General features: G+C 45.4%; 1 protein-coding gene across 3 annotated transcripts in view; it reads right to left on the bottom strand.

Annotated features, from left to right (window-relative positions):
• IFNGR2 (interferon gamma receptor 2) overlaps window positions 1–24,363 on the bottom strand; it is a 46,166-nt gene extending 21,803 nt beyond the window's left edge. For 2 of the 3 annotated variants that reach the window (XM_082626108.1, XM_082626106.1), the window contains exons 1-3: window positions 24,085–24,363; window positions 8,602–8,734; window positions 1,987–2,195 (exon numbers count right to left, since the gene is read on the bottom strand). In XM_082626108.1, coding sequence (XP_082482234.1) covers window positions 1,987–2,195; window positions 8,602–8,734; window positions 24,085–24,160 — 418 coding nt within the window. In that variant the 5' untranslated portion in view covers window positions 24,161–24,363. Of the gene's footprint in view, window positions 1–1,986; window positions 2,196–8,601; window positions 8,735–23,090; window positions 23,244–24,084 lie in introns of those variants that run through there. The other variant, XM_082626107.1, reaches the window with a different exon arrangement.
• Between the last annotated feature and the right edge of the window lie 1,246 nt (window positions 24,364–25,609).

Genomic DNA, 25,609 nt, shown 5'->3' with positions numbered 1-25,609 from the left:
CTGCCCAACTCTGGCCGGGAGGACAGAGAGCACAGCTGGCTGACACTGGACCAGCGACTTCATGACAGGTCCTGCTTCTGATACCACCATTACTTTTTTCTCCACTAATTCCCACTTAGGTAACGCTTGATAGCTCAGATGTGTGATGACTCTCCACTCAAGGACAAATAACTTGTCCACAGAAGACCAGCCAGCAGGGACTGCACTGCCTTCTCATATCATCCTCAAATTGCTAGCAAAACCCTTTTTTTTAAAATAAATTTTTTAAAATTTATTTATTTATTTATTTATCTGGTTGTGCTGGGTCTTAGTTGCGGCATGCATGTAGGATCTAGTTCCCTGACCAGGGATCAAGCCTGGGCCCCCTGCACTGGGAGTGTGGAGTCTTAACCACTGCACCACCAGGAAAGTCCCTTTCTTAGCTTCTATTACAGAAAATTTCAAACATATAGAAAGTAGAGAGAAGACTGTAAACAAAGCTCATGTACTCATCACCCAACTTTAAAGCAACCGTCAAGTCCTGACCAGTTTTGTTTCTCCTGTGCCCATCCACCTTATAAGGACCACCCTGCCCCTCCCACTCTCTGGATTATTTTGAAGGAATCTCAGACATTACATCATTGCATCTGTAAATACTTCAGTATGTATCTTGAAAAGACCAGACTCCCTGCCTTTTTTAAAAAAATAACAAAATACCATTACAACACCTAAAGTATATTAGCAACAATTGCTTTATAAATCATCAAAGATCTAGACAGTGATCACATTTCCTCAATTGTCTTACACCTCTGTTTGGTTTGAATCAGGATCCCAAGAAGTTCCATACTTTGTGTTTGCATAGACACCGGAGAAACATTAGGCACGGCTGACCATGTGAAAAATGAATCATTGAAGGAACAAATCTATAAACTAGTGGCTGACGACTCTCATGCTCCCTTCCAATATCTGGGAGCATATCTGTTCATTCAATCATTCCACAGATATTTTCTCCTATGTGCCAGGTACTGTTCAAGGCTGAACTAAAATCTTTCCTGAACATAAAAGAAGCTGTGCCATGTAACAGTGATCAGTGAAGCCAATATGCTAGTATTCCCTCCAGCACAGAGGTTAGCAAACTTTCTCAGTAAAGCACCAGAGTGAATTTAGGCTCTGACTGGTCACGCAGCCCCTGTTGCGACTACTCAGCTCACCTGTTGCAGCTTGGAAGCAGCCATAGACAGTATATGAAAAGATGGGGAAACTGCATTCCGATAAAACTTTTTTTTTTAAATTGAAGTATAGTTGATTTACAATATTGTGTTAGTTCCAGGTGTACAGCAAAGTGATTCAGTTATACATGTATTCTTTTTCAGATTCTTTTCCATTATAGGTTATTACAAGTTCCCTGTGCTATACAGTAGGTCCTTGTTGTTTATCTATTTTATATATAGTAGTGTGTATATCTTAATCCCATACTCCAAATTTATCCCTCCCCCCTTTCCACTTGGGTAACGATAAGTTTGTTTTCTATGTCTGTGAGTCTGTTTCTGTTTTGTAAATAAGTTCATTTGTATCATTTTTTTAGATTCCCCATGTAAGGGATATCATACAATATTTCTTCCTCTGACTTACTTCACTTATATGATAATCTCTAGGTCCAACCATGTTGCTGCAAATGGCATTATTTCATTCTTTTTTATGGCCGAGTAGCATTCCATTGTACATATATAACACATTTTCTTTCCAATAAAACTTTACAAAAACCGGTTGGCGGGCGGGATTTGACCTGCAGGCTGCGGTTTGACAACTCCCAGGTCTAGCAAATCACCCTCCCCTAGCCCCAGCTTCCGTGGTCAGTACTCGTGTTTGACCATCATACCCACCTGGGTGCTGGTTATTTAGGGTGAGAGGCAGGACGGAGGGGCGTGGAGCCAGTACCGCTCAACGAAGGGGAAAGTGAAGAAAACCTGCAAACGTTAAAGGAAGTTTGTACCCAAGTCGTCTTACCGTTCCGATAGTGTTCGAACCAAGGCGCCTTTACCCAGGCAGAGACGAGGTCCCCCAGCTTAGCTCGGAGGCGTAAAGAGATGTTGAAATGGCGTGGGAAACCCTCCGCGAGGCTGTTTGCGGTAAAGTTACACTCAGTCCCGGTGAGGCTCGTACAATCCACCCTGCTGTCTTTTTTGTTGACGTCATACCAGGTACTACTGCTGCTGCTGCCAAGGCAAGAAGGATTTTACTTTGCACAAGTCTCTCTCTGATCACATAGAAGTGTCCCCAGAGGTGAGGTTTTAATTCGATGTTCACCCCCATTTAAAGTGTACAATTCAATGGATTGCAGGAAATTCACACGGTTGTGCAGCCTCACCACAATCCCCTGAAAACCCCTGCACCATAGCAATCACTCTCCACTTCCTCCACCCCCCAACCCTACGGTACCATTGATCTACTTTCTATCTCTATGATTTGCCTATTCTGGACATTTCATAGAAATACAATCATAAACTATGTGGTCTTCTGTGACTAGTGCCCTTCACTTAGCCTGTTTTGCTTAGTATGTTTTCAAGCGTGATACATGTTGTAGCATGTATCAGTAATTCACCCCTTATGACCAAATAATGTCCCACTGTACGTACATACCACACTTATTTAGTTTATCCACTGATCTGCTGATGGGCATGTGGGTTGTCTCCGCTTTTTGGCTACTGTGAATAATGCTAAGAATATTCACATGGAAATTTCTTTGTGAACTTATGTGCAGTTCTGTGGGGTGTATACCTAGGAGTGGACTTGCCGGGTCATATGGTAACTCTATTTTTAACTGATTTCCGAAGTAGCTGCACCATTTTACATTCCCACCCACAATGTATGAGGGTTCCAATTTCTCCTTATCCTCACCAACACTTGTTATTATGCCTTTTTTATTTTATTTTATTTTTGAAATAAATTTATTTATTTTATTATTTTTGGCTGCATTGGGTCTTCGTTATTGCGTGCGGGCTTTCTCTAGTTGCGGCGAGCAGGGGCTACTCTTCATTGCGGTGCACGGGCTTCTCATTGCAGTGGCTTCTCTTCTTGCGGAGCAAGGGCTCTAGGCACGTGGGCTTCAGTAGTTGTAGTACACAGGCTCAGTAGTTGTGGCGCACGGGCTTAGTTGCTCCGCGGCATGTGGGATCTTCCCGGACCAGGGCTCGAACCCGTGTCCCCTGCATCGGCAGGTAGATTCTTAACCACAGCACCACGGGGGAAGCCCATGCCTTTTTTACTGTAGCCATCCAAGTGGCTGTATTTTCCCTGGTGACTAATGATGTTGAGTATCTTTTCATGTGCTTATTGGCTATTTGCATATCTTCTTTGGAGAACTGTCTACTCAAATCCTTTGTCTATATTTTAATTGGGTTATTTGCCCTTTAATTTTGAGTTGTAAGAGTTCTTTATACATTCTGGATACAAGTCCCTTATCAGATATATGATTTGCAAACATTTTCTGCCGTTTTGTTCTACAGTTGATTTTAATGCTTCAAACTCAGCCTCTGTAGCCTATGTCTTAGGAATGATACTGTGTTCATACAAACCATACCCATACTTCCTGCTGGTGTAGAGTCTGTTTTCACCCCATAGCTGCCCATTTAAAGAGAGTCTTGGCCACATGAAAACTTTGCCAAATGTAAGGCCATGCATCTTGGTAAGTGAGAATGCATTCCCCAGAGTCCCAATGCCACCTGCCCACGTGGGATTCTACTCGCTGACTCTGAGCTCTGTCGTTAGGTGACTGACTTGAGAAAAGGCAGGGAGGTAGCTCTAGAAGCCTCAGTAGTGTGGCAGCAGGCAGTGTCCCCTCTAGGGACAGGCTGTGCCCTGGACAGCAACTCTGGCCTGGAAAGCAAGGCCAGGGGAGACAGGAGAGATGAGGCTGAGGGGTCACGGCCACCAGCTCTCACACAACACATGTGCTTCTAAATGTACCTCTGACCCTGCCTGGAGACTTATCTTCTGCTAATGTGGCGGGTGACCAGATGAAAGCCACATCAAGATGTGTAGCCAGGGATTCCACAGAAGATGCCCATCATACTCACATACCACCACGCCCTGGGGTCACAGGCCCTAATGGGGAAAGGGACCACAAACCACAGGTCCCCCTCTCAGACTGGGGGTGGTGTGCTTCACAAGGGGGTAAGTGGGTTTTTTTTTTAAGTTATACAGATACTTAAAGGTACTATAACCTTCTCCCTGCCAATCCCAGCTGTTGAACTGGGGCAAAAGGCCCTCTCCCTGATTTGCCAGGGAACTGACCACCCATGTTCCATCTCCTCCCCTCACCTCCAAGCTTGCCCCCTTCAGATTTATCCCAGGGATGCAAGGGTTTTTCAATATCCGCAAATCAATCAGTGTGATACACCATATCAACAAATTGAAGAATGAAAACCATATGATCATTTCCATAGATGTAGAAAAAGCTTTTGAGAAAATTCAACACCCATTTATGATAAAAACTCTCCAGAAAGTGGGCATAGAGGGAACCTACCTCAACATAATAAAGGCCATATATGACAAACCTACAGCTAACATCAGACTCAAGGGTGAAAAGCTGAAAGCATTTCCTCTAAGAGGTCAGAAACAAGACAAGGATGTCCACTCTCGCCACTTTTATTCAACATAGTTTTGGAAGTCCTAGCCAATCAGAGAAGAAAAAGAAAGAAAAGGAATCCAAATTCGAAAAGAAGTTAAACTGTCACTGTTTGCAGATGACATGACACTATACATAGAGAATCCTAAAGACTCTACCAGAAAACTACTAGAGCTCATCAATGAACTTGGTAAAGTTGCAGGTTACAAAATCAATACACAGAAATCCGTTGAATTTCAGAACTACTTTTTAAAAGTGTTTCTCAAAAAAGGGGTTTAAAAGGGCACAAGCCATCCAAATTTAAATGACAGCTGACACATGAAGGTGAGCAGTTTGCGGGGGGAAGTGGAGTTCTGGAATGTGGCCTCCCCATCTAATTGCAAAGGGTAAAAATAAGGTGCTGTGGGCCCCATTTAAACGGATAATGAAATGGACACAGCCTCACAAGCGTGGCACTGCCCCATGTCTGGACTCCCACCCTCTTGCCCAGGCTTATGTTGAATCAGCCAGTCTGAGCCTTACCCAGCAAGTAGTCCTGGCTCCTGGCAATGTACTCATGTGGATGGTCTCTGTCCCTTTTACCTAATTTTGAAAGCAACCTCATCATGAAAGGGAGAACAGCATAATGATTAAACACATGGACTCTGGGGCCAGATTACCTGGGTTCAAATTCCAGTTACTTCACTTCTCTGTTCCTCAGTCTTCTTATCTATAAGATGGGATGAACTATAGCATCTGACTCTCAGGGCTGTCCTGACAGTTGAAACAGTGGACACCAGGAAAGTGCCTGGATCAGGGCCTGGTGCCTAGTAAGCACCATCTAAATGTTTGTTAAACACTTGGGCAACCAATGATTTCACTGTCCAGCCTCTGTTACCTCACTTCCAAAAATGATGACGTTTTTTCCCTTTGAACCCAGCAAGTCATCTTCCAGAAATGTAAGAAAACAATCAGGCACAATTTATGTTTGAGGACATTACTTATAACAGTCACAAACTGTCAACTATTTTTACAACTCGTGAGTGAGGAAAAGTTTAAAAAATCCTGAGTGATACATCATATAACAGAACATAGAATAAAAATGTTCACACAGAAATAACTGTATGAAAAAAGTGGCTACATGCTTAACTACATTAAGTTAAAAGGAAAAAAAAAAAAGGAAATAGGACCCAGAAGTGTAACCCCAGTTTTGTTTCAGTCTTACACACAAATGCTGGCACATTTGCAAACAACTGCATGTATTTAGAAAAAAATGTCTAGAGAGATACACTAAAATGAGAATAGTGATTTTTCTTGGACAGCGGGTTGTTTTAATTTTATTCTTTTTACTTTTCTGGGTTTTCCATACTTTCTATGAAGAAAATGTATTGCTAGTAAAATTATAAAACAATGAAATTTTAAAAATGCATTGGGAAGACTGGGCAAGTGGGGTGTGACCTAGAAAGGGCCCTGCTGTCTGCCTGTCTTTATTTTCAAGAAAAAACAGAAATTCGGTTCTTTTTTTTTTTTTTAAGTGAAATCTCCAGATGTTTAAATGTTGGCACTAATTGGAAAAAAAAAATTAAACACTGTGGACCAAACACAGACTTTAGGCCACATGATCTGCAACTTCTGATTTCAACTTAAAATTTTCCCACAAAGTGCTCTATGTAATTTTGGCTTTGCTACTGTGACTGTCAAAAAACAGAGGCATGTTTATTTATAATTATAGTGATGTTTTACTAGAGAGAAACAGAATGGAAACTTTTAAGTCCCACGAGCCTCAAAATTAAATTATTTAATGTAACTAAAATGTCCTAAACATGTGAAAGCATCTAGAAACAAACCAACAAAAAAAGCAAAGGCCCTCTTCCATGATCAAATCTGTAATTGGAAAAGAAAACAAAATTAGCTTCTGTTTGAGTTTTCAGGGACCCCCTCAGCTTTTCCAAATAGGGACATTCACACTCAACACATCTCTTGGTTTCTTTTACCAAAACCAACCTCTAACCTGATAAAATATCTACAAAATGCTTTCCGAATAGAAAACACAGTGAAACAGGTTGGTCTGTGATGTGAAACTGTCAAAGGCTTTAACAAATACTTCTAATATTTAGAGGCGCTCTGTCAACCCACAAATGTACTTCCCCAGTCAAGGCTAAGGAATGCTAGTCAACAGATCAGCTGTGACTTCCCCTTACTGAAATCTTCTTGTATGGCTCTAGGATACCATATTTACTCAATGCTGAGCAGGGCCAGCTTCATGGGCATGTGACCTGCGCAGTGGCACAAAGCTGTACTCTTAGGAGGGCACCTGGTTTGAAGCTCTGCTTTACCATCTTGAAATTCCCAATAGTTTTTGCACAAGGGGCCCTACATTTTCATTTTGCACCGGGCCCCGCAAATTATGTAGCCGGTCCTCATGGACTGGTCCTTTTATTACAGATGATCATGTTTGTAATTTATAATTACTTAAGAAATAGATAAATACGATCCAGAGATAGTACTCAAATCCCAGTTCAGAATTTATTTTTGTTAAGCAAGTATTGTTGCAATGGACAGTTCACGATGAAAACGAAGTCATCTGGAAACTACTCCTCTAACAAATTAACCATCTGTAATTTTTCTACATTGCCTGCCTGTTCTTGACCACAGACTCATTCCAAATCCCATACAGTTGCACCTGCTGTCATGTGACACATAACTACCCTTTTTACTGGTCACCTAAGGGTTCATCCATAAGTTAACCTGACACAGTTTGCCACCTTCCTGCTAATGGACATGAATAGACCCTTCAATGTATCAGTATATCTTCATGAATATAAGTTTGTTTTTTTTCCTGATGGGGGGGTCGTATTGTCTGTCTAGGATAAAAGTAACTTGGACATCCCTACGACTCTAAGTGAAGAGTAGAATTATTTTCTAAGGGGGCTGTGCTCATAATTGATCCTGATCCAGCACTGTATCCACCAGCCACATTCTCAAAAGCACTGAACATTCCTTTTTTTTTTTTTTTTTAACGGTACGTGGGCCTCTCACTGTTGTGGCCTCTCCCGTTGCGGAGCACAGGCTCCAGACGCGCAGGCTCAGTGGCCATGGCTCACGAGCCCAGCCACTCCGCGGCACGTGGGATCTTCCCGGACCGGGGCACAAACCCGTGTCCCCTGCGTAGGCAGGGGGTCTCTCAACCACTGCGCCCCCAGGGAAGCCCCCAGCATTCCTATTTTTTTTAATTTTGCTTATTTAGTAATCTAAAAATGACTTAGCCGATAATTTTTTTTTTTTTTTTTTGCGCACCGTGTGGCATGCAGGATCTTTGTTCCCTGACCAGGGATTGAACTCACGCCCTGTGCATTGGAAGAGTGGAGTCCTAACCACTGGACCGCGAGTGAAGTCCCACAATAATTTTAACTTAGTCTTCACTTAATTCATTTAATAAGGTAAACAAGGACTTGGATTTTGCCTTTCTTCTTCCCCTATGTGTCTATACTGCAAATCAAGTGATGGCAAACTGTAAAAAAGCTTGAAAAGAAGGTGAGAGACAGAATGAGGGGCCGGAATAAAATGCAAGATGGAACACCAGTTTAGAAACTGAGAATTAGTAGTTCATTAGATGAATAACTTCCTTATTAGACCAAATTTGGCCCACAAGCCTAATAAACCAGATTTTGACACCTGAAAAAGATGAAGACCAAAAGATGCCTCTTGCCCTTTCAAGACAGGAAGGCTTTTTATACATCTTCTCTTGAAACTGATGAATCAACTTCCACCAAACTAAGCAGCCATGTGGTTAGACAGCTGAGTTCTCTGATGGCCAGCATCCTTTCAGCCTTCCGATGCGTGGGGTGTTGTGAAATCTCTGTCCTTGGAGATGTAAAAAGTACAAGAGAACTATCTGCTTCCCATGGATTTGCTTACAATCCTGCCAAGAGGCAAGAACAAGCAGCTGGCCTCAGGTTCCGTAACAACCTCCCAACCCCAGCTCCCATAAGAATGACAACAGAAATGTCACTTACTATTTATACTGCACCTGGTAGACTACCGGCCTTGTGTCATTGTTCAGGGACACGGGATCCCAGCTCAGAGCCTGCTGGGCATTGTACAGGTGAACCTTCAGGTTTCGAGGAGCAGGCAGCTGGAAGGGAGTGTCTTGACAGGGACAGAGAATAAGAGAAGGGGGGAGAGGCGGGAGAGAAAGGGAGGGTCAAGAGGAGAAAAATCGATTACAAAAATATTCTAATGCACTCTACCAGACCATTCCTACGCCTTGGTTTTTTTGGTTTTTGTTTTTAAACTAATTGTTATTGGAGTGTAGTTGCTTTACAATGCTGTGTTAGTTTCTACTGAACAGCAAAATGAATCAGCCATACATATACATATATCCCCTCTTTTGGATTTCCTTCCCATTACGCCTCAGTTTCTGGTATTACCCGTTCTCCCCCACTCCTTTAGCCTTTGACTAAAGACGGCACCACTGACACAGACCGTGGGAAAAAGAGGGGCTTGGGGCTGCCTTTCCACTTGCAGGTTCCAGTCCTTATGAATGGGTCCTGGCTGAACCAGAATGCCTGTTTTACGTTTTGTAAGTGTGGGTAACTTAACAGCCTGGGCTTCTGTTTCTTCGTCAGGAATAAGGAATAAATAACAGTAGACTGCAGAAGGCCGTGGAGAAAATTAACTTGATGACCACTTGACATGCATTAGACCAAGACTTATACCAAAGGAGTGTTTGGTAAACTTCCACAAACATGGGTGCACACACACACACACACACACACACAGAAACATAACTCAAACCAGGCATGCAAAGCCCACAGACACCTGGGAGGGTGAGGACTTGTCTTCTGGGCTTCATCAGAGTCGCTGTGTTTCTCAAAGACCCCCCAACATCACAAGCACTGAAGTTAAAATGCAGATTCCCAGGCCCCACCCCAGACCAGAAATTCTGCATTTTCAACAAGCTTCCCAGCTGATCCTCATGCACAAACGATAGAATAACACATTCCCCAGGGAACTGCCACCAAGATCTGAATCCCCTTTTCGGGGTGACCTGGGAGACACAACTCCAAGCAGGTGCTTCACAGGATTGGGCTAGAGGTTGCCCGCACAGGAGCCTTTTCTCTAGTAAGAAAACAGACCGTAATGATAGACTTTCTCTGAGATTTAAAGATTAATGGGGGGCTTCCCTGGTGGTGCAGTGGTTGAGAATCTGCCTGCCGGTGCGGGGGACGTGGGTTCGAGCCCTGGTCTGGGAAGATCCCACATGCCGCAGAGCGGCTAGCCCCGTGAGCCACAATTGCTGAGCCTGCGCGTCTGGAGCCTGTGCTTCGCAACGGGAGAGGCCGCAATAATGAGAGGCTCGCACACCGCGATGAGGAGTGGCCCCCACTTGCCGCAACTAGAGAAGGCCCTCGCACAGAAACGAGGACCCAACACAGCCATAAATAAATAAATAAAAAATTTTTAAAAAAAAAGATTAATGGGGACTTCCCTGGTGGCGCAGTGGTAAAGAATCCACCTGCCAACGCTGGGGACATGGGTTTGATCCCTGGTCCGGGAGGATCCCACATGCCACGGAGCAACTAAGCCTGTACGCCACAACTACTGAAGCCTGTGAGCTGTAGGGCCCGTGTGCTGCAACTACTGAAGCCTGCGTGCCTGGAGCCTGTGCTCCACAGCAATAAGAAGCCTGTGCAACAAAGAGTAGCCCCCGCTCGCTGCAACTAGAGAAAGCCCGCGTACAGCAACAAAGACCCGATGCAGCAGACCAAAAAAAAAGAAAAAGATTAATGAGAAACACCCAGAAGTGGAAAGTAAAGTTTGAAAAACATGCCGTTCCAGAATTCAAAGCAGGAAACTCAAACCACACAATTTCAGTAAATGCATCCAATCTTAAAGAAAGAAGGATGCCCAGATCAGCTGATAGCCAGGCCTGCTGCTCTCTTCTGAAAGGTACGTTACCTAGAGTCTGTGGCCACTTGTTTACTTACAGAATGTCCATTGTCTTCATAGCTATGACCTTGGGCTGACCTCCATTCTAGATCTTAATTCAAGCAGCTCACCAGCACTGCTGCCAACTCATACCAGGCCTCACGGAAGCCAGGCCTCATGGAAGCCAGGCCAAAGGCGCAGCATGGCGGGAGGCTGGTCTCCGGGTCAGGCCCGTCCCACTCACTGTGGCTGCTGTAGCCCAGTGGATGCCAAAGCTGAGCTGAGAAATGAAGTTCTGCTTCCAGGGAGGGATGTGCACGGTCTCAGGGGTGAGTGCTTGGTTAGGGCTGGGCACCCGTCAGAGCATCCCGGAAACCTTCTACTGTCCATATTAGTTTCCTAGTTTTAATTAATTAATTAATTAATTAATTTTTGGCTGTATTGGATCTTCGTTGCATGCGGGCTTTCTCTAGTTGTGGCGAGCTGGGGCTACTCTTTGTTGTGGTGCGTGGGCTTCTCATTGCGGTGGCTGCTCTTGTTGCGGAGCACAGGCTCTAGGCACATGGACTTCAGTAGCTGTGGCACGTGGGCTCAGTAGTTGTGGCACACGGGCTTAGTTGCTCCGCGGCATGTGGGATCTTCCCGGTCCAGGGCTCAAACCCGTGTCCCCTGCACTGCCAGGCAGATTCTTAACCACTGCACCACCAGGGAAGTCCCCAGTTTCCTACTGATGTTGAAATAAATGACCCCAAATGTAGTGTCTTAAAACAACCCAGATTTATGCTCTGACAGCTCTGGAGGTCAGAAGTTCGCAATAGGTCTCACTGGGCCCATGTCAAGGTGCTGGCAGGGCTCTGTTCCTTCTGGAAGCTTGCCTTTTTCCTTGCCTAGAAGCTGCTCACATTCTTTGGCTCATGGCCTCTTCCTCCAGCAATGCTGGGCTGAGTCCTTCTTGTGCTGCCGTCTCTTTGGTTCTGACTCTCTTGCCTCCCTCTCCCATCTTCCAAGGACCCTTGTGATTGCACTGGGCCCACAGAGCCCGAAAATCCAGGATAATCTCCCCAGCTCAGGACCCCTAATTTAATCACGTCTGCCAAATCCCTTTTGCCATGTAAGATAACGTGGTCACAGGTTCCGGGGATGAGGATGTGGACATCTTTGTGGGCCCTTATTTGGCCTGCCCCAGGGCTCCTCCCCATCTCCCCATCTCTGGGGAGGAGCCAGAAGGCGTTCCCCCTCCCTCCACCCTTCTCCTGGCACCCTCTCCCCCGTCTAAACATTCAGCTGAGAAAGGGAGCGACAGGGGACCAGCAAAGTTTTCCACCCCAACTGGCAGGTGGACCAGAAGAAAGCCTTCTGGAAAAGTTGGGGTCTCCAGATGAGTCTTCCACTTTCTTTCTTTTTTTTTTTTTTTTTTTTTTTTGCGGTACGCGGGCCTCTCACTGTTGTGGCCTCTCCCGTTGCGGAGCACAGGCTCCGGACGCACAGGCTCAGCGGCCATGGCTCACGGGCCTAGCCGCTCCGCGGCATGTGGGATCTTCCCGGACCGGGGCACGAACCCGTGTCCCCTGCATCGGCAGGAGGACTCTCAACCACTGCGCCACCAGGGAAGCCCCTTCCACTTTCTTCAACTTTCATTTTACTGAGGTGTGGAGAGAGGACCTGCAGTTTTGCTCTCGTATTTGAGTTTTTTGGACTCCCCTGTCTCACCACATTCAGAGAAGAAAATGAGTCTTACGGCTGTAGACTTCACAGTGAAGTACCAGAGGCTGCCCACTCATTAACACCAACAGCTTCAACTCCGGCCCTGCACGCCTCTCAGGAGGCCCGTCCCTCAACTGCCTCCTGTGGCCTCCTCCCCGGTCCTGGGAAGCGCCGGGCACCCTCCCACCTCGCCTTGCCCTTGCTGCTGCCGTTCTCTGGAGCCTTCTCTCCCCCTGTGCCAGGCTCTCTCCCCCGCGCCCTTCATGTCTCTGCTCAGATACCACCTTATCAGAGCAGCTTCCTGCCTACGAAGCCCAGGGCAGCGGACTCCTGATCCCTGCCTTCCTTTTCTCCTGGCTTTCCCACCACCTGTGTCCTTTGTTTGCACCCCGGTGGTGAGAGGCATGGATTCCAGAACTTGACTGCCTGGGTTCAAAGCCACACGCTCTTTGCGGGACCTTGAGCAAGCTGTTTCCCTCTCTGTGCCTCGGTGGTCTCACCTGCGACATGGAAACGAAAACAGTGCAGACTTCAAAGGGTTCCTCTGAGGGATGAGTGGGTTAATTTCACATGCGGTGCTGAGCACAGGGCGAGCACCACGTGATCGTTTCCTCTCCTCCTTGCTAGCAGCTCACTGACAGTCTCCCCCGGCACTAGAGCAGCGAGCTCCAGGAGGGCTGGGTGTTGCCACCCTCGGTGGCTGCTTCACCCTCAGTGCCTGCAGGACCAGGCACGCAGGATCTGGGGAGCGAGTGGCCTGCAGCCCAGCGGCCTGAGTTGCTTCAGGGATTATGTAGCCAGTTTCTGTCTCCTCAGTGTTGCATTTGTCCACCCGAAACCCACGCTAAGCTCAGTTCCTCTTTCTCTTCCTTGCTTTATGTGTAAGTCCTGCCTTTCCTCTGGTCTCAGAGGCTGGGGCAGGGAGTGGGTACAACTCTGGACCATGGACTTATCTGCATGGCTCTAAAGGGTCAATATATTTAGGGCCATAGCACCTGCTGTCAACAGTGTTGACAAAGGCTCTGTGGGAAGGGAAGAGAATTTCTGGACAAAGGGCTTTGGCTGGAATCCTGATCCTGCCACCTAGGGCCATGGGATCCTACCACGACCCCACCTGAGCCTCAGTTTCCCCATGAATAATGAAATGATACCATCTCTCCCAGAGATGGAGTGAGGGGCAAATGCAGGACCACGAATGAAAGGCAAACCAGACACTGCTGCCTAAGTGTGATTTTTTTTTTTTTTTTTTTTTTTTTCTTTTTGCGGTACGCGGGCCTCTCACTGTCGCGGCCTCCCCCGCTGCGGAGCACAGGCCCCGGACGCGCAGGCCCAGCGGCCACGGCTCACGGGCCCAGCCGCTCCGCGGCACATGGGATCCTCCCAGACCGGGGCACAAACCCGCATCCCCTGCATCGGCAGGCAGACCCTCAACCACTGCGCCACCAGGGAGGCCCTAAGTGTGATTTTTAAGACATGCCTATCTCAGGGTGATCTGATGGACGGCTGCTTCTGCAGGTGGCGAGCCGTGACCCGATACCCAGACCCTGCCTTCAGTGACCACCAACAGGGGGCCCAGCCCCATGCTGATCACTGTATTCAATGGTCTGACCCTGCTGTACACAGAACAGCGGCCCCTCCCAAAGATGTCTGTGTCCTAATGTATTCACAGGACACAGATATCTTTGGGAGGGGATGAAACTTAGGGTTCTGAAGAGGACGCGGGGCGTGCACAGCCATGTAGCTGACAGGGCCTTGGTGCTCTGGCCGGGTGTCAGGCCTGAGCCTCTGAGGTGGGAGAGCCAAGATCAGGACATTGGTACACCAGAGACCTCCCGGCTCCAGGTAATATCAAACAGTGAAAGCTCTCCCAGAGATCTCCATCTCAATGTTAAGACCCAGCTCCACTCAACAACCAGCAAGCTACAGTGCTGGGCACCCTATGCCAAACAACTAGCAAGACAGGAACACAACCCCACCCATTAGCAGAGAGGCTGCCTAAAATCATACTAAGATCACAGGCACCCCAAAACACACCACCGGACGTGGTCCTGCCCACCAGAAAGACAAGATCCAGCCACACCCACAAAAACACAGGTACCACTCGCCTCCACCAGGAAGCCTACACAACCTACTGAACCAACCTTAGCCACTGGGGGCAGACACCAAAAACAACAGGAACTACAAACCTGCAGCCTGCGAAAAGGAGACCCCAAACGCAGTAAGTTAGGCAAAATGACAAGACAGAGAAATACACAGCAGATGAAGGAGCAAAGTAAAAACCCACCAGATCAAACAAATGAAGAGGAAATAGGCAGTCTACCTGAAAAAGAATTCACAGTAATGATATTAAAGATGATCCAAAATCTTGGAAATAGAATGGAGAAAATACGAGAAACATTTAACAAGGACCTAGAAGAACTAAAGAGCAAACAAACAATGATGAACAACACAACCAATGAAATTAAAAATTCTCTAGAAGGAATCAATAGCAGAATAACTGAGGCAAAAGAACGGATAAGTGGTCTGGAAGATAAAATAGTGGAAATGACTACCACAGGGCAGAATAAAGAAAAAAGAATGAAAAGAGTTGAGGACAATCTCAGAGACTTCTGGAACAACATTAAATGCACCAACATTCAAATTACAGGGGTCCCATAAGAAGGAGAGAAAAAAAAAGGGACTGAGAAAATATTTGAAGAGATTTTGGTTGAAAACTTCCCTAAGATGGGTAAGGAAATAGTCAATAAAGTCCAGGAAATGCAGAGAGCCCCATACAGGATAAATCCAAGGAGAAACACGCCAAGACACATCTTAATCAAACTATCAAAAATTAAATTCAAAGAAAAAAGATTAAAAGCAGCAAGGGAAAAGCAACAATTAGCATACAAGGGAATCCCCATAAGGTTAACAGCTGATCTTGCAGCAGAAACTCTGCAAGCCAGAAGGGAGTGACAGAACATACTTAAAATGATGAAAGGGAAAAACCTACAACCAAGATTACTCTACCCAGCAAGGTTCTCGTTCAGATTTGATAGAGAAATTAAAACCTTTACAGACAAGCAAAAGCTAAGAGAATTCAGCACCACCAAACGAGCTCTACAACAAACGCCTGTTTTGGGGTGCCTGTGAGCTTATTATGATGTTTCTTTAGAAACTTCTCTAGGCAGGAAACACAAGAGAAGGAAAAGACTTACAATAACAAGACCAAAACAATTAAGAAAATGGTAATAGGAACATTCATATTGATAACTACCTTAAATATAAATGGATTAAATGCTCCAACCAAAAGACATAGACTGGCTGAATGGATACAAAAACAAGACCCGTATATATGCTGTCTACAAGAGACCCACTTCAGACCTAGGGACACATACAGACTGAAAGTGAGGGGATGGAAAAAGATATTCCATGCAAATGGAAATCAAAAGAAAGCTGGAGTAGCAATACTCATACCAGACAAAATAGACTTTAAAATAAAGACTATTACAAGAGACAAAGAAGGACACTACATAATGATCAAGGGATCAATCCTAGAGGAAGATATAACAATTGTAAATACTTATGCACCCAACATAGGAGCACCATAATACATAAGGCAAATGCTAACAGCCATAAAAGGGGAAATTGACAGTAACACAATCATAGTAGGGGACTTTAACACCCCACTTTCACCAATGGACAGATCATCCAAAGTGAAAATAAATAAGGAAACACGAGCTTTAAATGATACATTAAACAACATGGACTTAATTGATATTTATAGGACATTCTATCCAAAAACAGCAGATTACACTTTCTTCTCAAGTGCTCATGGAAGATTCTCCAGGATATATCATATCTTGGGTCACAAATCAAGCCTTGGTAAATTTAAGAAAATTGAAATCATATCAAGTATCTTTTCTGACCACAACACTATGAGACTAGATATCAATTACAGGAAAAAGTTTGTAAAAAAAACCAAACACATGGAGACTAAACAGTACACTACTAAATAACCAAGATATCACTGAAGAAATCAAAGAGGAAATAAAAAAATACCTAGAAACCAATGACAATGAAAACATGATGACCCAAAACCTATGAGATGCAGCAAAAGCAGTTCTAAGAGGGAAGTGTATAGCAATACAATCCTACCTCAAGAAACAAGAAACATCTCAAATAAACAACGTAAACTTACAACTAAAGCAATTAGAGAAAGAACAAAAAAACCCCAAAGTTAGCAGAAGGAAGGAAATCATAAAGATCAGATCAGAAAGAAATGAAAATGAAATGAAGGAAATGATAGCAAAGATCAATAAAACTAAAAGCTGGTTCTTTGAGAAGATAAACGAAATTGATAAACCATTAGCCAGACTCATTAAGAAAAAAAGGGAGAAGACTCAAATCAATAAAATTAGAAATGAAAAAGGAGAAGTAACAACTGACACTGCAGAAATACAAAGGATCATGAGAGATTACTACAAGCAACTTTATGCCAATAAAATGGACAAGCTGGAAGAAATGGACAACCTGAACCAGGAAGAAATAGAAAATATAAACAGACCAATCACAAGCACTGAAATTGAAACTGTGATTAAAAATCTTCCAACAAACAAAAGTCCAGGACCAGATGGCTTCACAGGCAAATTCTATCAAAAATTTAGAGAAGAGCTAACACCTATCCTTCTCAAAGTCTTCCAAAATATAGCAGAGGGAGGAAATACTCCCAAACTCATTCTACAAGGTCACCATCCCCCTGATATCCAAACCAGACAAAGATGCCACAAAAAAAGAAAACTACAGGCCAATATCACTGATGAACATAGATGCAAAAATCCTCAACAAAATACTAGCAAACAGTATCCAACAGCACATTTAAAGGATCATACACCATGATCAATTGGGGTTTATCCCAGGAGTGCAAGGATTTTTCAATATATGCAAATCAATCAATGTGATAAACCATATTAACAAATTGAAGGAGAAAAACCATATGATCATGTCAATAGATGCAGAAAAAGCTTTTGACAAAATTTAACACCCATTTATGATAAAAACCCTCCAGAAAGTAGGCATAGAGGGAACTTACCTCAACATAATAAAGGCGATATATGACAAACCCACAGTCAACATTGCTCTCAATGGTGAAAAACTGAAACCATTTCCACTAAGATCAGGAACAAGACAAGGCTGCCCACTCTCACCACTATTATTCAACACATTCTTGGAGGTTTTAGCCACAGCAATCAGAGAAGAAAAAGAAAAAAGGAATCCAAATTGGAAAAAAAGTAAAACTGTCACTGTTTGCAGATGACATGATATTATACATAGAGAATCCTAAAGATGCTACCAGAAAACTACTAGAGTTAATCAATTAATTTGGTAAAGTAGCAGGATACAAAATTAATGCACAGAAATCTCTTGCATTCCTATACACTAATGATGAAAAATCTGAAAGAGAAATTAAGGAAACACTCCCATTTACCATTGCAACAAAAAGAATAAAATACCTAGGAATAAACCTACCTAAGGAGACAAAAGACCTGTATGCAGAAAACTATAAGACACTGATGAAAGAAATTAAAGGTGATACAAACAGATGGAGAGATATACCATGTTCTTGGATCGGAAGAATCAACATTGTGAAGATGACTATACTACCCAAAGCAATCTACAGATTCAATGCAATCTCTATTAAACTACCAATGGTATTTTTCACAGAACTAGAACAAAAAATTTCACAATTTGTATGGAAACACAAAAGATCCTGAGTAGCCAAAGCAATCCTGAGAAAGAAAAACGGAGCTGGAGGAATTAGGCTCCCTGACTTCAGACTATACTACAAAGCTACAGTAATCAAGACAATAAGGTACTGGTACAAAAACAGAAATATAGATCAATGGTATAGTATAGAATGCCCAGAGATAAACCCACACACATATGGGCACCTAATTTACGACAAAAGAGGCAAGAACATACAATGGAGAAAAGACAGCCTCTTCAATAAGTGGTGCTGGGAAAACAGGACAGCTACATGTAAAAGAATGAAATTAGAACACTACCTAACACCATACACCAAAATAAACTCCAAATGGATTAAAGACCTAAATGTAAGGCCAGACACTATAAAACTCTTAGAGGAAAACATAGGCAGAACACTCTATGACATAAATCACAGCAAGATCCTTTTCGACCTGCCTCCTTGAGAAATGGAAATAAAAACAAAAATAAACAAATGGGACCTAATGAAACTTCAAAGCTTTTGCACAGCAAAGGGAACCATAGGACGAAAAGACAACCCTCAGAATGGGAGAAAATAGTTTCAAACGAAGCAACTGACAAAGGATTAATCTCTAAAATACACAAGCAGCTCATGCAGCTCAATATCAAAAAAAACAAACAACCGGGGCTTCCCTGGTGGCACAGTGGTTAAGAATCTGCCTGCTAATGCAGGTGACACGGGTTCGAGCCCTGGTCCGTGAAGATCCCATGTGCCACAGAGCAACTAAGCCCGTGTGCCACAATTACCGAGCCTGCTCTATAGAGCCTGCGCACCACAACTACTGAAGCCCATCTGCCTAGAGCCTGTGCTCTGCAACAAGAGAAGCCACCGCAATGAGAAGCGTGCACACTGCAACGAAGAGTAGCCCCTGCTCGCCACAACTAGAGAAAGCCCACATGCAGCAACGAAGACCCAACACAGCCAAAAAATAATAAATAAGTAAAATAAATAAATTTATTTAAAAAAACCCAAACAAACAAACAACCCAATCCAAAAATGGGCAGAAGACCTAAATAGACATTTCTCCAAAGAAGATATACAGATTGCCAACAAACACACGAAAGGATGTTCAACATCACTAATCATTAGAGAAATGCAAATCAAAACTACAATGAGGTATCACCTCACACCAGTCAGAATGGCCATCATCAAAAAATCTACAAACAATAAATGCTGGAGAGGGTGTGGAGAAAAGGGAACCCTCTTGCACTGTTGGTGGAAATGTAAATTGATACAGCCACTATGGAGAACAGCATGGAGTTTCCTCAAAAAAACTAAAAATAGAACTACCATATGACCCAGCAATCCCACTACTGGGCATATACCCTGAGAAAACCATAATTCAAAAAGAGTCATGTACCACAATGTTCATTGCAGCTCTATTTACAATAGCCAGGATATGGAAGCCACCTAAGTGTCCATCAACAGATGAATGGATAAAGAAGATGTGGCACATATACACAATGCAATATTACTCATCCATAAAAAGAAACGAAATTGAGTTATTTGTAGTGAGGTGCATGGACTGTCATACAGAGTGAAGGAAGTCAGAAAGAGAAAAACAAATACCGTATGCTAACACATATACAAGGAATCTAAAAAAAAAAGAGTTTCTGAAGAACCTAGGGGCAGGACAGGAATAAAGACGCAGATGTAGAGAATGGACTTGAGGACACGGGGAGGGGGAAGGGTAAGCTAGGACAAAGTGAGAGAGTGGCATGGACATATATACACTACCAAATGTAAAAATAGATAGCTAGTGGCAAGCAGCCGCATAGCGCAGGGAGATCAGCTGGGTGCTTTGTGACCACCTAGAGGGGTGGGATAGGGAGGGTGGGAGGGAGGGAGACACAAGAGGGAGGAGATATGGGGATGTATGTATATGTATGGCTGATTCACTTTGTTATAAAGCAGAAACTAAACTAACGCACCATTGTAAAGCAATTATACTCCAATAAAGATGTTAAATTAAAAAAAAAAGAAATTTAGGGTCCTAATCAGAAGACCTAAAAACAGATTATCCTGGAGTATTTGGGTGGACCCAATGTCACCACAAGGATGTTTGTCTAGAAGCTGGAAAAGGCAAGGAAATGATCCTTCCCCTAGAACCCTTAGAAAGGAATACATCGCTACAACACCTTGATTTTAGCCCAGTGAAAGCTGCATCTGACTGCTGACCTCCAGAACTGTAAGACACTAAATTTGGTTCTAGGCATCTTCACCATAAGCTTCTTTGCCGTAGACATTTTTGCCACAGCATTTTCACTGCAAACATTTTTGCCAAATAACTAATTTGCCGTAAGGCAATTTAGCTGTAAAAAGTAAAATAATGAAAAATAAAAGAGAGACATTACACAAGACATAATGAAACATGAAAAGTGATAACAAAACTTAGAAGACTTTATTGCAAAATACAAAATATTTGAATCCACTTAAAATGTGTGTAGATGTATGGCAATACTGCGCAAACAACTGATTTTATTTTGTGGGCTTTACAAAGCCCTTGTCTTCAAAGTCTTTCGTTCATCATATTATACATTGTTTTGTTTTGTTTTGTTTTTTGCTCATTGACTTGTTTCATGCTTTCTCTTTTTCACTAAGATTTCGTATTTCATTAAGCGAGGTGTCAGTTTCTGAACACTGGGACGCATGTTTGTAACTGAGCTTTGTACTGCGTTGTGAAAGCCTCTACACTATTGTGTGGTCTTGGCATATTGTCACGTGTCCCTTGATAAACGTTTAGTTCTATGGGAAACGTTGGGTCAACGCTGCACCTTTAAGGCTGTTGGTCTCTTTCTCTTCCAAGGTAGTGTGTTTCAAAATCAGAAACCAAATCATCATCATCTGTCAGCTTGATAAAGTCATCAGTATCTTCACTAACTGGAAGAAACGCTGACACATTTCAACCACTTGAAACCAAACTATCAACCAGTTATTTTATCTTTTACAGCAAAATCGCCTGATATCCAATTAGTTAGGCGGCGAACATGTTTGAGGTGCCAAGTTGGTAGTCTTTCATTCCAGCAACAACAGGAAACTAATACAGTCCCTGGAGGTGGACACCAGGCCTTTAATGACACCCCAGCTCCTACAAGATAAAAGCTCACTGTCCTAAGTAGGGTGTACAAAGCCCCACTCTACTTGGTTCTCCACGGTCTTTGGGGCAATGGTTCACTAACTGTTAACGGTAAGAAGAGATAACCTAGGGAGGTGCCAAGTGTGTTCTCTGCACCTCACAACCACAGCTCCTTCTGTTCCACCTTCCTGCCCCAACTGGCCACCTCCGATCCACCCTGGATCCAGGTGTTTGAGATTTTATATGTTTTTAAGAATAGTCTCTCCTGGGTCTTAACAGCATAGTTTGATAAACACACATCACACACAGATAATAAAATAAAGTACTTCTAACATCAAAATTAATCATTTAATCTTGACAATCGAACACCCTTCAGGATCTTCCCATGGATGGGTCATTATGATGAACATCAGTGATGTCACCTCCCTGCAGATGAGGAGAAGTCAAAAAGACATTCCCTGAATCCCCACCCATAACCAGGAAGCTGCTCTCGTCTGTAAATACTGGACATCAGCTTATTTACCTAGACCATTTGTCTCTTCCTATAAAGGATGGTTTGGTTTCCCAGGGAGTAAAATGGGGCTCTTATCTACTTCAAAATATGGGTGAGGAAATTAGGAGAGATAATGTATAGAAAGCACATAACAGCTTGTCTGAGTTAAAAGAGTAGCCCAATAAATGGTGGCCATTACTATCATTTATAGAGTTTGCCCCCAAACATGCCAGTTACATAGTAGTTTCCACTGTTGAGATTATGGACAAACAGGAGTTACTTAATACACATTTATCTGCAATGATTTTTATGTGGTTGGGGATTTATGGTCTTTCTCAGTGGTCTCTAAGCTCTGAGAAGCTTTGGATGTTCAAGCCAGAAAGTCATGGTGAGAAAATGTTGTGGCCTAAGGACATTCCAATCTGCTAGACAATAAGCAGCAGCTATGACAATTACAAATAGAAGCCTTAATTCTTCAACATTCGGGTAATTAAATTACTAAAGAGTGGGTTGACTTACTGCACTTTAATGCTTTGATTAGCGTCTATCTAAAGCACCACTTACTACAGATTGGGTCAGGTCCGGTATTTTACATATGTCATCCTTCTAACAACTCGAAGGGGTAGATATTGCAAGTCTCCCTTTAAAAATTTTCCAGTACTTGTATTTTTCTCCCCTCTGACCATAAAAGCAATTACGTGACTACTGAAAGACAGCTGTAAATTATGGAGAAGTCTGGAAATGTTTCTACTTACTACCCGTTTACTATATAATCGTTCATCTTTTCACTTTGTGTTTTGACTAACAAAGAGTTTCTCTTAAAAATATCCCAGTTAGTTTTTAATTGTTTATTATGCACAATTTCAAATAGTCACAAAAAACAGATTAGTATAATGCGGTGCTGCTTTGCAAAGGATCTGTGGTGAAGGACCAGTTTATTTCCAGTGCATCACAGAGACCCAAACTTTTGCAGAATACAATCAAAGATAATCACTAGAAAGATGGACCTGCCCATGCGTGCTATAGCAATATCAAATCGCAAAGTTTCGAAATACTTCTCTCAACCTCTGGACTATCGGCAGACAAGTCACAAACAGTTCACAGACTGATCAGGAGCAGCACTAGTATAAAGGACCACCTTGGGCAATTACCAACATTTTACCAGGGCCCAAATCTCATGTGAGGGAAGCAGGGAAGGGTCAGACATAGGTCGTTCAAGGCTTGAAGCTGGGGAGAAGCAGAGTCGAGATTCAAACCCATCTGTCCGACTCCCAGGGGAAAAAGCCATTTAACCAGGAGCACACATCCCCACATGCAAGGCTCCCCTCAGCCAGGATCTACGGCGTTTAAGGGCTTTAGCAAGGGATGCTGATAAAAGAAACAAACGCAAACAACACCTTGAGAATTCAAGTGGGAGGAAACTTCTAAATTCTTGAGACTTCTTAAGTGTTACCCAAGCTATGATATCGGCTTTTCCACGGGAAAGAACCCAGCAAAACACAAACACGTGGACATGCACAGAATGTTCTCACACATTCACCTTTGTCATTGTTTTCTCTTTCTTGCTCTCTCTTTTTTTGTAGTTTTTCTCTTTTGCTCATAAGTATGGTCAGTTAGTGTCAGAGGTAAGCAGGTGGCCGATCCCAGGTAAAGGGCCGTCCAGATGGGAACGGAGCTGGGATTAACCGTCTGGTTCAACTGATTGACCCCCTTACCCAGAACGCGACATTTCTGGGTCCTGCCCTGAGCGCTGCCCCGCCCCGCCCCCTTCCCCCTCCTTCCCCCCCACCCCATCTATCCGTTCCTTATTGGGATTTCACACCAATATCAAACACACCCGGCCACAGTAAGACTGAGTTACAGTCACAACCTCCAAGACGGAGGTCCCTGCCGGTGGCTGGCCTCCACGGCACGCAGCTGTCAGGAAGGCAGGCCTGGGACCTGCTTCTAGCTCAGGCCACTGAGGACGTGAGGACGTGCCAGACGGGGCAACGTTCAGGCGGCCCAGGAGAAGACTCTGTGGCCCGCAGAGGCGGCCTTTCCTCGAGCCCTGGATTCGGTTTTTCCTTTGTTCATTTTGAGGTATTCGGAGTCGGGCCGCGCTGGTGTTTGGGCGGCGGCGCGGGGGTGGGGGAGAAGGAGCTAGAGTGTGTCCAGATTCAGGCAGGGGCAGCTTGAGCCCCTCCTTCCTGCCAGCGATGTCCAGGGCGCCGGGAGGGGCGAGCGGCGTCCAGCGGCTCCTCCCGCTGGGCCAGCCCCACGCCCCGAGACTGCCCGGAATTCTCCCCTACCACCCCACACCCACTTCGGGCTCCCCGCGGACCCCGCCCGATCGGGGCAGCCCTGTAGCCCCTCAACCAGTCCAGGTTCCCTGCGGACGCCACCCGCTAGGGACACCCCCGTTTACCCCCAACCTATCGGGGTTCCCGTGGGCACCCCACATACTCCGGGCTCCCCGCTGACACCCACCCGTGCGACAACGGTTCCGGCCGGCCTCTGGTGGTGGTGGTGGGGGGGGTCCAGGAACCGCTTACCTGCCGGGGGCGCCGCTGCGCCGCAGCTACTGAGCAGTAACAGCAGCGGCAGCAGTAACAGAGGCGGCGGCCGCATGGCCCGGGGCTCTGGGCGCTGCGGGCTCGGCGGCGCTCTGGGCGCGGCCCGGCCCCAGCGCGGGGTCGCCAAGCCGCTCACGTCGCCGCCTAGGTGGCCATGGCGAGCGCAGAGCGCTGGGGCCTGCCTCTTCCAGAGCGGCGGCGGCGGCGCGTCCCGGGTGGCAGGAGAGCCCGGCTCGGCCGCCGCGCCCAGGCCGGCCCCTCCCGGCGCCCGCGCCCCGCCCCGCGAGGCCGCCAAGTTCCTGCGCCCCGCCCGCCGCGGGGATTTTCCCGGCGCCCCCCATTCGCGCCGGCGCTCCCGGGAGCCACGGCCTAACCCCCCGTCTCCCCGCGGCCAAAGCGCCCAGCGCGGCCCGATCCCGGCCTCTGCGGCCGCCCGAGCCGGGGTCTCACCGAGGCCGGCCTCCCGGAGCGAGGCCTGGGCCTGGCACGGAGGACGGGGGTGGTTGGGGGTGTCTGGCAGGAGAACCCTGCCAGACGCCACCTTCGGGGGCCTTGCGACCCTTCTGGAAAGACCCCCTCGAAACCCAAGGCCCTGGGGGGGCCTCGCGCGGAGCCCTCCATCCTCACCCCACCCCCTCTTCTCCCACTGCTCCCTGATTCCAGGGGTTGCACAGTTGGAGCATTCCTCCCTTGAGCTGAAACTTTTGCTTGCTTATTAGTCTCTAAAGTACCTACTCAGCTTTGAACCCTCTTGTGAAAATAGGTTTTAAGGGTATAGTGGATTGAAAGAGCCTGCGAGAAGGAAGGAGTGGGGCTTCGGGGGCTAATGGGCGCCCAGTATCGCGGAGGGGGAGAGAAATGTCCCACATTTCCAAACGGCCTGTGGGTTTGGCCCAGGTTCAGGCTGTGAAGGCGGGTATGAGGAAGTAACCGCAGGCGCTGGGGCTGCGGGGGTGTGTGTGGGAGGCCTGCCCTCAGGCTGAGTCTGCGCTGTTTCCAGTTCGATGCCAGCAAGGATTTGAGTCTCTGCTGTTCTCCCAGGATGAGCCATAAAGCAGGTTCAGCAGGGAAGGAAGCGGGGCAAGAAAGGGAGGGAGTCGTGGGGATGGGACGGGGCGGGGAGACCAAGAGTGAAGGGAGAGGGTCGTCGGTCCCTCTGGGGGGCCCTGCTGGGCTAGTTGGCCACGTAACGTGTGGCAACATCCAGCTTTACTTTTGGACTTTTTGCATTTTATTTCCTTACTGTAGAACTCTTTCGAGTTCTACAGCCACTGTTGCCAACACATGTGATGAAATATCTAGCAGTATTTGAATGGTAATTTGAGTTTTTCAAGACAAAGGCATGATCATATGTTGTGAAAAAAGCAGAGTCCTTGCAAAAATGACGTATTGAGAAAGACTGGAGGAAATGTGCCTAAACACCGATGTGAAATAGGGTGTGGGATTATGAACGGTAACAGGTTTTTTGTTTGTTTGTTTGTTTGTTTAATGTTTTTCTCTTTTT

The sequence above is a fragment of the Mesoplodon mirus genome, assembly GCF_964341445.2.
Source record: "Mesoplodon mirus genome assembly, chromosome: 6".
NCBI classification, from domain to species: Eukaryota; Metazoa; Chordata; class Mammalia; order Artiodactyla; family Ziphiidae; genus Mesoplodon; species Mesoplodon mirus.
The sequence above is the reverse complement of the archived record's forward strand: the minus strand, read 5'-3'. Positions and strand labels throughout refer to the sequence as shown.